At 51.8% G+C, this 10,534-nt stretch overlaps 1 protein-coding gene across 1 annotated transcript; it reads left to right on the forward strand.

The window, feature by feature from the left end:
* Positions 1-5,504: 5,504 nt before the first annotated feature.
* Positions 5,505-6,401, forward strand: LOC136996063 (olfactory receptor 14J1-like; the record flags this gene model as incomplete). Its single annotated transcript, XM_067317058.1, has 1 exon — positions 5,505-6,401. A coding segment is annotated over one exon (897 nt), but the record flags the coding sequence as incomplete, so codon positions are not given.
* Between the last annotated feature and the right edge of the window lie 4,133 nt (positions 6,402-10,534).

The following is a 10,534-nucleotide window of genomic DNA, read 5'->3' on the forward strand; positions in this document are numbered from 1 at the left end:
CCATGCTGACTCTTCCCTAGCACCTTCTTCTCCCTCATGTGCCCAGAAGTGAGTGGACTCACTCCATGACACACTCCTCAACAAAATTGAGGCTGAATGGCCTGTAGTTCCCTGGGTTGCCCTCTGGGCCTTTTTTGAAGATGGATGTAACGTTTGCCTTTCTGCAGTTATTGGGACCTCACTCCATCTCCATGACCTTTCAAAGATGACAGAGGGCGGCCTTGCTGTGACAGCAGCCAGCTCTCTCAATGTCCTTGCATGCAGCTGTTGCAATCCCACTGACTTGTAGGGGTTGAGTTCTTGCAAGTCATCCTCACTCAGTCCTCATCTCCTGATGGCTCTTTTTCTCCTCTGGAGCCCTGACTCGAGGCACAACAGTCCAGGAGATCGTGTTGGTGAAGACTGAAGCCAAGAAGGCGGCACTGAGCTCCTCAGACCTACCTGCATCTGCTGTTACTAGAGCCCCTGCCCCCTTCAGCAATGAGTCCAGGTGTTCTTTGCTTATTCTTTCTCTGTTGGCAGAGTAGTAGCAGCTCTTCTTCATACCCTTGATGTCCCCTGCAAGTGTCTACCCTCTGGGAGCTTTGGTTTCACCATCCCTCCTTTGGTGGACAAGAGTGTCCTGTTTAGCCAAGCCCATCTCCCCAAATGTCTCCTAGTTTTAATGAGTATCAGTACGGACCATCCTTGTGCTTGGTGGCTGCTGTCCTTAAAGACCTGCTGGCTTTCCTAAGCTCCATTGCCCTTCCGAGCTGCCTCCAATGGGATCCCCCACCAGTCCCCTAAGGAGGAGAAAGTTTCCTCCTTTGAAGGCTGGAGTCTGTACATTTCCATTGTCCTTCCTCACTGCCCTCACGATCTAGGACTCCACTGTTCCATAGTCACTGCAGCCAAGGTTTCCACAGATGATCACAGTCCTGACCAGTGTTTCCTTGTTTGTGAGTACCAGATCCAGGCGAGTGTCACCCTTACTGGCCCATCAGGGAGCTGTGCTTAGAAGCTGTCCCTGACAGCCTCCAGAGATCTCCTGGACTGCTTGCACCCTGCTGTTTGCCCTTCCAATGAATATCGGGGAGATTAAGGTCCCCCCATCAGAACCAGGCCCTGTGACCCACTGACTTCCTCAGGTTGCTTAAAGGAGACTGCATCCACCTCCTCACCCTCATCGGGTGCTTTGTAACTCCCATCACAACGTCACCTTTACTCTGATGCTTCCCCACAAGCTCTCACCCAAACCCATGTCCATCCCATGCAAGAGCTCCATACATCCGAGCTGTCCCTTCACACAAAGGGCATCCCCCCTGCTCGTCTTCCCTAACTGTCTTGCCTGCAGAGCTTGTACCCTGCCATCACAGCCCTCCAGTCAGGCTAGCGGTCCCTCCACATCTCAGTTATTCCAACCATGTTTCAGGCCTGTGACAGCTTGTGCAGCTCCATCTGCTCCTCTCTGTGTCCCAGGCTGCAGGCACTTGTGTGTATTGGGGTTGCAGAGCCTCAGCTGTGGCACAGAGAACAGATCTGTAATGGTGAAACCTGTTACCAAGGGCCAAGGACACTGTGTGTGCAAAGGCCCCACTTCAGAACGGAGCCACGCTGGCATAGATAGCAGGTGGCAATGTAATGGTGAAAGGAGGTTCATACTAAGAGAGCAAACCCTGCAGTGCCCAAGGCCAGGGAGAAACAGAGGTGGACTTTGCAGGATTGCCAGGAGACGAGTTGGCTGCCTGAGTGGATTTGTTGCACCTTGGGGCCTGTGACAGAGGTGAATCGATCTCCAGGCAGGACAAGTGCCACTGAAGAAGTGACTGGCCCTGACTATCCTGTGATTTGGCAGCCTGAGGTCATCATTAGCCCAGTTCCTGTTCATATCATCTAGGGGTGAGAAGAGGTTCAGGAGGAGGAAAGCTAGAAGGTTTTAAGGGTGCAGAGACTAGAGCAGAGACCTTGGTGTGATGTGCCTCTCCCATTTGTGAAGCATGCTTGGCTGTAGATCAGAAGGACTTGGCCTAAAGGCAGTGGTGGGATCCAGTTGTTTGGGCACTGGTAGGAAACCTGAGCTGCTGTAGGGCACTTGCCCATCAACCACTCCAAAGGGGCATGGTTTTCCTAGAGGTCCCATGCTGTATCTGCTAGAGACATGTGTTTGTGCTGGACACCCCAGGCATCCAACATGGCCCTGCAGGCCTATTTCTATGTCGCTGAATCAAGTGCCTGCACTGGATGACATCAGCTGTTTGCAATGTCGGGATCTGCATGTGTCTCAGCTTCCTGGTGAGTGGAGCTCTGGTAGCAGTGGGCATCTAGTATCCTTTCAGGTGGCCAAGGCAATTCCCTGCCTGGCCCTCAACTCATGCTCTCGAAGGATGTAGGTGTCACACTTGATCCATCAGAGCAAGCAGACACTGGCGCATGTTTTTGACCACCTCTGTCTCTTCCAATGTCTCCAGGTGTTTGTGTGTGAGCAACTGACTTCCACCCTCCATCTCCAGTGATTACGATGGGAGCATAGACCTCGATCTTGCATGCAGACATCCGTGCTGTGCTCACTTCTGCCTGGGCAAGAGGACTCCCACCTCCTGTGATTTTTTTGTGGAGCTCACGGGAAGGATCTGAACCCCACTGCATCCCAGGGCCTTCTAAAGCAGCCTGAGAAGTCTGAACTGACTCATCTGAAGCAATACCCAAACCATGGGAAAAAAAAATCTATTCTTGTCTCAGTCTGGGGGTCCTGCCTAGTTAAGAGACGGGAATCAGGGCTTCCAGAGTGGGACATTTCCACCTTTCATAGATAACCATCCTCTGATAAGACAAATTGCAATGCTGGAATCAGTCTCTCTGCACTCTTTAGAAAAGGACAGTAGGTGATTATTTTAGTCTACTTCAGGGAATATCTCCCAGGAGGATGCAGCACAAGGGACAGAGAAATTCATGCCTTCAGCTGGGCCCCTGCTCCTGAGCAGGACTAGGCTCCGGGGATGGAGGGAGCTCATGGCAACTGGGCAGCACTGCCCAGAGACAGCTGTGTGCAGGAGCAGTTCCCCTGCAAAGAGCAGCAGTGCTCTGGGCACTGCCTGCAATTGCTGCCAGAAGATGAGAGAAGACAGGGAGAAGTGAAAGGCAGTGTGGAGTGGGAGGCCAGAGGAGAGCTCACTGTGGGAGAAATCTTCACAGCCCTTGACATGGTAAGTCTCTGGCTGCAGGGCAATGCTGCTGAGGTTCCTGGAGGGGTCTTCTAAACCCATCCACGATTGGATTTTTAAGGATCTCTCTCCTGGCTTCTCCTTTGCAGAGGAGGGGGAGATGCTTCAGAGCAGAGATTCCCTGCCACACCATCACAGGGACAAGGCATGCTGCTACCTTCTCCCAGGGACCCTGCAAGGGTGTGAAGCTGGGATGTGCACACAGGTGTGTCCAGGGCTGTAATTCAGAGCAGTGTCGCTGTGCCCTGGGTGCTGTGCGCCCAGGGCAGTGACTCTGCTGCCTGTGAGGGTCAGCACTCAGCCTGCCCTGGGAGGTTACTAAGGCACTGCAGGGAGAAGCTCTGGGTGAGAGGAGTGACCCCTGGCAGGGCAGGTTCGTTATTCTGCTGAGAGGGTGCTGCATGGGTCAAGGCTGCTCACAGCTCTAGCTCATGCACAGGAGATGTCCAAGGAGCCTTTTCAAGAGGAAGATCAAGAGAAGGGCTACTTGCAAGAGGAGGAGCTTTCCTTCTGCTGTCTGCGCTTTCAGTTCCCTAATTTTGGCAGGGAGAAAAGAGGAAAGCGTTTTGTGGTTTGGCAAGGAACTGGGACTCCTAAACCTTCACTCTGAGAGATTAACAGGTCTGTGAGAACCCTCAGCAAGCTGCTTCATTCTCTCCTTAGCCTACTGACAGCATTAGGATCACCTTTGGGGCCTCATAGGAATTTATCTGACCCGCAGGACATGCATGCACAGAGATGCCCCTGGACAGTGCCCCGTCCCAGGAGGTTTAATCAGGGTAGAACTGAGCACACACAGAGCATGGGACAGGGTCTGTGAGCACTGACTGGGAAAAGATGTTTAGACAGAGAAAGAGCTGCCAGCAAGGAGAGCTCCAGGCAGCAGAGATGGGCATGGAATGAGAGGGAACTCCAGAGTATGAGCCTTCTCCTCTGCATCCAGACCTCTGGCAGAGGAGAGGGGCATCTCTCCTGCCACAGGCCCATTTCATGCTGCCTGACAAAGGGGCTGAGAGCAACTGCCCTGCAAATGTCGCTGTCTACAAGGTGGCATGCCCAGTGGGGTAAGGGGAAGGCTTTCCAGAATGCCCCTCTGTCTCTCTCCTTGCCTCCCTTGGCAGCAGGATCATGGTGTTGCTTCTTCTTTCCCCTCCTCTCCATGATGCTCCTCTTCTTCTCTCAGGCTCCCTGGGGTTCAGGGTTTTCAGCTGCAGTGCAGACATTGATGCTACAAGTTGTAGAACAGAGGGGTCTGCATGGGAATGAGCTTCCCCAGCCCCTCTCTAACCTGTGGAGCTCCAGAAAATGCAGTCTGTAGGGCTTGGAAATGAACTGATTCACCCTTAGGGAGAGCCCATCTCCAGTCCTAAATGTCCTTTGACTGTTTCCCTGTGGTGTCCTGCTAGGCTGCGAGCTGCCCTCCAGAAAGGCACTGCTGTCTCATAGCATCTCTGTGATATCTGAGAGACAAATGAAGAAGGTGCAGAGATGCTGAGAGTATGGAGATGGTGGTGGGAGGCTGTAAATGGGCATCTGAAAAGAGCCATGTGTGTCCTTGGCTAGAAGGGGAGTGTGGAGATTTCCCTCAGGTGCCTGGAGAAAGGGTGAGAAGTTTGGAGATCTGCACTTTGGAACTGGACTGTCTGCTCTCAGCAATTGCTGGTTTCTTTCTAGGGTAACATCATCCTTCACTCAAACAGGCAAGAGCATAGGAAAGCTGGGAACAAGGCTAATAGACAGAGAAGCTGTCCTCACTCTGCGCCAAGGGACAGGGAATCCATTTTTCTCAGGATTCACAGTAGAAATGCTGAGAATTGCTGCCTTTAAGGAACACTCCCCAGGGGTGACAAGGACATCTCAAAGAAAACAAACACTTTTTAAAAATCCCCAAAACTCTGTTCCTCAAACTTCATTCTTTAGAATTGGGAGTGGAAAATGCTGAAAAGCCCTTCCACAAGGCGAGTGGATTTCATTTGACAGAAAATTTGAATGTCAAAGCTAGTCACTCCCATTCCTCTATCCCCACAACTTTAGAGCAGGACTGACTCCTCTGGAGCCCAAGGGCAGAAGTCCCTGCTCCTCACAGCACACTCTGCCACTGCAAAGCAGAGCTCAAGCAAGGGAGCTGCACAAAGATCCTCTCAGTAAAGAGAGGCAGTGTCAGGCAGGGGGTTGTATGAGAACTGCAACATTTGGGGGTTTCTTTTGCTTGAAAAATCTCTCCTAACTTCTCAATGTCCTTTCTTCTTTGGACAGTCCTTCATGCCCAGAGATAGCAAAATGTCCAACAGCAGCTGCCTCAACGAGTTCCTCCTCCTGGCATTCACGGACACACGGGAGCTGCAGCTCTTGCACTTCTTGCTCTTCCTGGGCATCTACCTGGCTGCCCTCCTGGGCAATGGCCTCATCATCACAGCCATAGCCTGTGACCACCGCCTCCACACCCCCATGTACTTCTTTCTCCTCAACCTCTCCCTCCTCGACCTTGGCACCATCTCCACCACTGTCCCCAAATCCATGGCCAATTCCCTGTGGGACACCAGGGCCATTTCGTACTCAGGATGTGCCACCCAGGTCTTCTTGGTTTTCTTCTTGTTTGCAGGAGAGTGTTCTCTTCTCACTGTCATGGCCTATGACCGCTTTGTTGCTATCTGTAGACCCCTGCACTATGGGACCATCATGGGCACAAGAGCTTGTGTCATAATGGCAGCAGCTGTCTGGGCCAGTGGTTTTCTCTATGCTGTGGTGCACACTGGGAACACATTTTCAATACCTCTCTGCCAAGGCAACGCTGTGGAGCAATTCTTCTGCGAAGTTCCCCAGATCCTCAAGCTCTCCTGCTCAAACTCCTACCTCAGGGAAATTGGGCTTCTTGTTGTTAGTGCCTGTTTATTCTTTGGGTGTTTCATCTTCATTGTGCTGTCCTATGTGCGGATCTTCACTGCTGTGCTGAGGATCCCCTCTGAGCAGGGCCGGCACAAAGCCTTTTCCACATGCCTCCCTCACCTGGCCGTGGTCTCCCTGTTCATCAGCACCTCATTTTTTGCCTACCTGAAGCCCCCCTCCCTCTCCTCCCCAACAATGAATCTGGTGGTGGCTGTTCTGTACGCGGTGGTGCCTCCAACCGTGAACCCTCTCATCTATAGCATGAGGAACAAGGAGCTCAAAGATGCACTGAAAAAATTGATCCAATGGATATAAGGTCAGCACCAATAACTGTCCCACGTGCATTCACTCACCAGGATATCTGGCATCGAGGCTGTATGTTGTGCATTTATTTCTTTCTTACTTTTCTCTTTTGCATCCATGTTAAAAAACTAACAACAAAACAAAATCCAGTTCATGTCATGTCTCCTCAGGAATCTCTCATTTGAATCTGATCGAGAGACCATGTTGAAGCAGGAAGCCAGGCTTCCCCCTTCATGAGCAGAGATGGGGGATCCTCAGAACCCGCTAGTCTGAGCTCCTTCAGATGCCCTCAGCGCAATGCGGAGAGTTTCCCTTTGCAGTGTTTTTTTTGGCACTGACACCAAGGGAGCTCAGGGGCACAGAGTCAGGCTCTGATGAGTACAGGAAGCGTGAGACCATGGGTCCCATGTCCATTAGGAGAGCTCAGCTCCTGTGGCCACAGTCAGGGTGTGATCTTACACTCCTCTCCTGCAAGGGTGGCAGCCAGGTGTCACTGTGGCTGGTCCCTTCCCTCTACAGAGCTCTGACACACACAGTGGAGTGGGAGTGGAGTGGAAGGGAGGAGAGTCTGGACAAAGCCTGTGGGAACAGACCCTCTGCTCCTCAAGACCATCTTCTCACTACCACAGCAGGCATTTCCTCACTGCAGCCTTCACTTGGGGGCTGCAGATTTCCTGGAGACATGTCCACCAAGAGCAGCAGTAGTTTCTCATTTTAGGGCTGCTCTCCTCACTTTCACACTGTCCTGCTGTGCTCTCATGTGTTTATATGGCATCAGTGCTCTCATAACATGGTGGTGGTACTTTTCTGTGAGCATAGGCAGGATCAGGCACTGGGCACCCTTATGCCAGACCTGGCCTCCAGAATAACATTTCCATAATAAAAGGGGATCTCCTTTGTGATGTGTCTAAAGTCTGGCCTTTCTTCAGAAGATGAAGTCAAAATTATGCTTTAGGGATGGCATGACTTAGGGGCCTGGTGTTCTACTTGGCTACTCCTTGGGCTCTGGGGGATGAGCTCAGAGTCTCCGTGTGATCTGTTAGGAACTGAGGGCTGGATTCAGGGCTCATCTCTCAGTGACCAGTGCCAGTGGAGATGGTGAACGGTCTCTGAGTTACCTGCCCAGGGCTGTCCCACAGGTGATAGTGCTGATGAGAGATGCCCATCCTTCTGGAGGGGAGTTGGAGCCCCCAGGAGAGCTCAGGGGATCTCCAGGTAGAGCATGTGCCTGGGGTGGGCAGTGAGTGGAGCATCACAAAATGAGGGATGGTCCACGGTGGAGTAACCAGAAGGTAGAGCACTAAATCCAGGTATTCATGGGGAAACAAGGGCTCTGCAATGCCCGGAGAGGCAGTGGGAACCCAGGAGGCCCAGGGAAGGGGCACTGGGGAGTGATTCCTGCACCCTCAGAGAAACACCACAGGCTGGAGCTAGTGCACGCCCAAACACATCTCCTGCCATTGCCAATGCCCTGGGGTCAGCATAGTCCAGCATCACCTGGGGACTCTCTTCCCCATGGGGAGAAGGGGGAGGTCCTTCACTAGCCCCATGCTGCCATTTCCATCCCCAGCCTTTTCAGTTGCATGTGCCTGGGTCTGCCCTCTTGCCTTCACCACACACGGCTGCACTGGAACCCGTGAAAATAGCGGCACTCCTACCCTCAAACTGACATCCACCCTGCACCTGGAGTCCGGCCTGCCACAGAGGCATCTCCCGTCCAGTGCCCTGGCTGTGCAGCCGAGGGCAGGGATCTTCACGTCAATTTCCCTGCTCCTCCCCCTGCTCCTGGCACCGCTGCTGCCATGCCCATGTCAAAGCCTCCTGCTGCCAGACTGCCCCGGGGCCTGAGGCAGCTCCAGTTTCTCCAGGGCTGCGCTGGAGCCTTTCGGGATTGGGCTGAGGTGACGCTGGCACCAGAGACCTCGGACATGGAAAGGGCTGGGTTATTATTGAATGACTATCAAATGGTCTCCCAGAGTCTGGTGGATCTGAGCACCCAGCCTCTGCCCAGCCCAGGCTGTGCCCCATGCAGGTTTTAGCAGACACCATGCTCTGGGATCATTTTGAACTATGTCACTGCGTGAGTTATTGAGGAGACACGGGTGCAGACCCTCAAGCTCTGGGATTGCCTGGGCAAATGATAATTGGGAAAATGAAGCCTCTGTCATGTGTAAGACAGAAGAAATCAGAGGCAACCAAAGAGATGGGAAAGGAAAAGGTGCTACATGTGCCATCTTAGGGGCCTGTTTACTAGCGGCCCAACAAGCCAATCGGACCCAACGAAAAACTAAGGAACAGTTACAAGAAAAGGTGCAGGAGTGTGTAGATCTTGAAAGAGAATTGAAATTAGAGATAGAGAGAAATCAGAAATTACAAAACAAGCTAGAACTCGTCCTTTCGACAGCAAGGAAGCCCCCCACAGCAGCTCAGACTAGAAAGATGTCGGTGGAGGACCCAGACAATTGGGACAGAGATATATGGGGAAACAGCAGTAGTTCGGAGGACGATGGTGATTCGTACCCTCCAGAAGCCCCATCTCTGGATGCGCAGCCGGTTGTAAAAACTGAAACAGCGACAGGACCCCAAGGGAGTAACGCTAGAACCACGATTAAAACTACCCCATACTCGGGAGACGAGATGGGAAAACTGCAAGAGAAATACTGCAGGCAACCTACAGAAACAGAAGCTGAGTATTTGTGGCGGGTGTCCTTAACAGGAGGTGATCACATAATACTAAGTGAAGAGAAGGCATCAGGATATTGGGGACCAGGAGTTTTCCTGATGGGTAGAGTTGAGAATCGCTCCCTCACCTCCCAAGTAGCCTACTGGGCGGGGGGACAAGACCCAAGGGACAGAGGAGAGCCTTTGAGAATAGGTATAAATACCCACAGTGGGCTTACAGAAGCCATACAAAAGGCGGCTTGTGTACAGCAGATATATGAGAGGGGAGCCTATGACATCCCCCTGCAAGCTCTGGTAAGTCCAAACTGCCTAACACCGTTAATACGGGGATTGCCTACAGCATTAAAGCTGAAGCTACAAGCAATACGAGATCGCATTGTAGCTGCAGAGGCACACAATCATAATAACCTCAATGCCCCCCCCATGCCAATACCAACGCGGGCAGATGCCTTGTTAGAAGTGCATTGAACAGCCCAAGAGATGGGGATGGATACCAAACCACAGGAAAAACGCATTAGACAGGCTACTGCCTTGTATGCCCTGAGGAGAGGACACTACCCCCCAGGCGACATAATAAGGAAAAAGGGACTAAACAGAAAGACAGGGAGAAATGAAATAGATTGTGGCAACGTGCCCTAGTGCTAGGTGTTCCACGATCCATGCTACATAACCAGGAAGCAGAGGACATAGAACAGATAATGAGCAAATTGGAACAAGCGAAAAGGGGGACTCTGCCATCTGCCCCACCCGGCTAAAGAACTTGGATACTCCCAAACAGTACCTGGTGGAGCTTTGGAACAGCTAATATCAAGCTTTTGCAAACCTCCCCTGTGCTGCTGCTTAGTAAGATAACTAATGTTAAACAATACCTTTTACAGATGACCAAATACCAATTACCCCTAACTAGCCTTGTACCAGAAACAATACCGGGCTACCCAAAATCTCCCGTTGCAGTAGCTGAACCACTCACTGAAAAGCCCAACTTAAATGGGGTATGGTTCACCGATGCCTCTTCACATAGGATAGCCACGGGGTGGCAATACAAAGCAGTTGCCTTAGAAGTAAGCACAGGCCGTACGATAATAGAAGGCGATGGCAGTGCCCAAGTAGGAGAACTCAAGGCTGTCCGACTTGCCATAAGAAACGGAGCAACAACAGTGTATACCGATTCATATGCAGTATTCAAGGGGGCCACAGACTGGATAGGATTCTGGGAATGTAATAAATGGCAAATAAATAGGTGCCCAGTATGGCAGCAAGCAGACTGGGAAGAGTTGTTGGAAGAAGGAAGGAAACGGTCTATTGCAATAGAGTGGGTGAAAGCCCACAGCTCAGACGGAAGTCTGGCAGCTAAATGGAACGGGATAGTTGACAAGTTGTCGAGGGTAAGAGGAGTAACAGTAAGCAAAGTAGAGTGGGACAGAATAGGAGAATGGCTACATATACAGCGAGGACATTCAGGG

Source organism: Apteryx mantelli, unplaced genomic scaffold (assembly GCF_036417845.1).
Source record: "Apteryx mantelli isolate bAptMan1 unplaced genomic scaffold, bAptMan1.hap1 HAP1_SCAFFOLD_20, whole genome shotgun sequence".
Lineage (NCBI taxonomy): Eukaryota > Metazoa > Chordata > Aves > Apterygiformes > Apterygidae > Apteryx > Apteryx mantelli.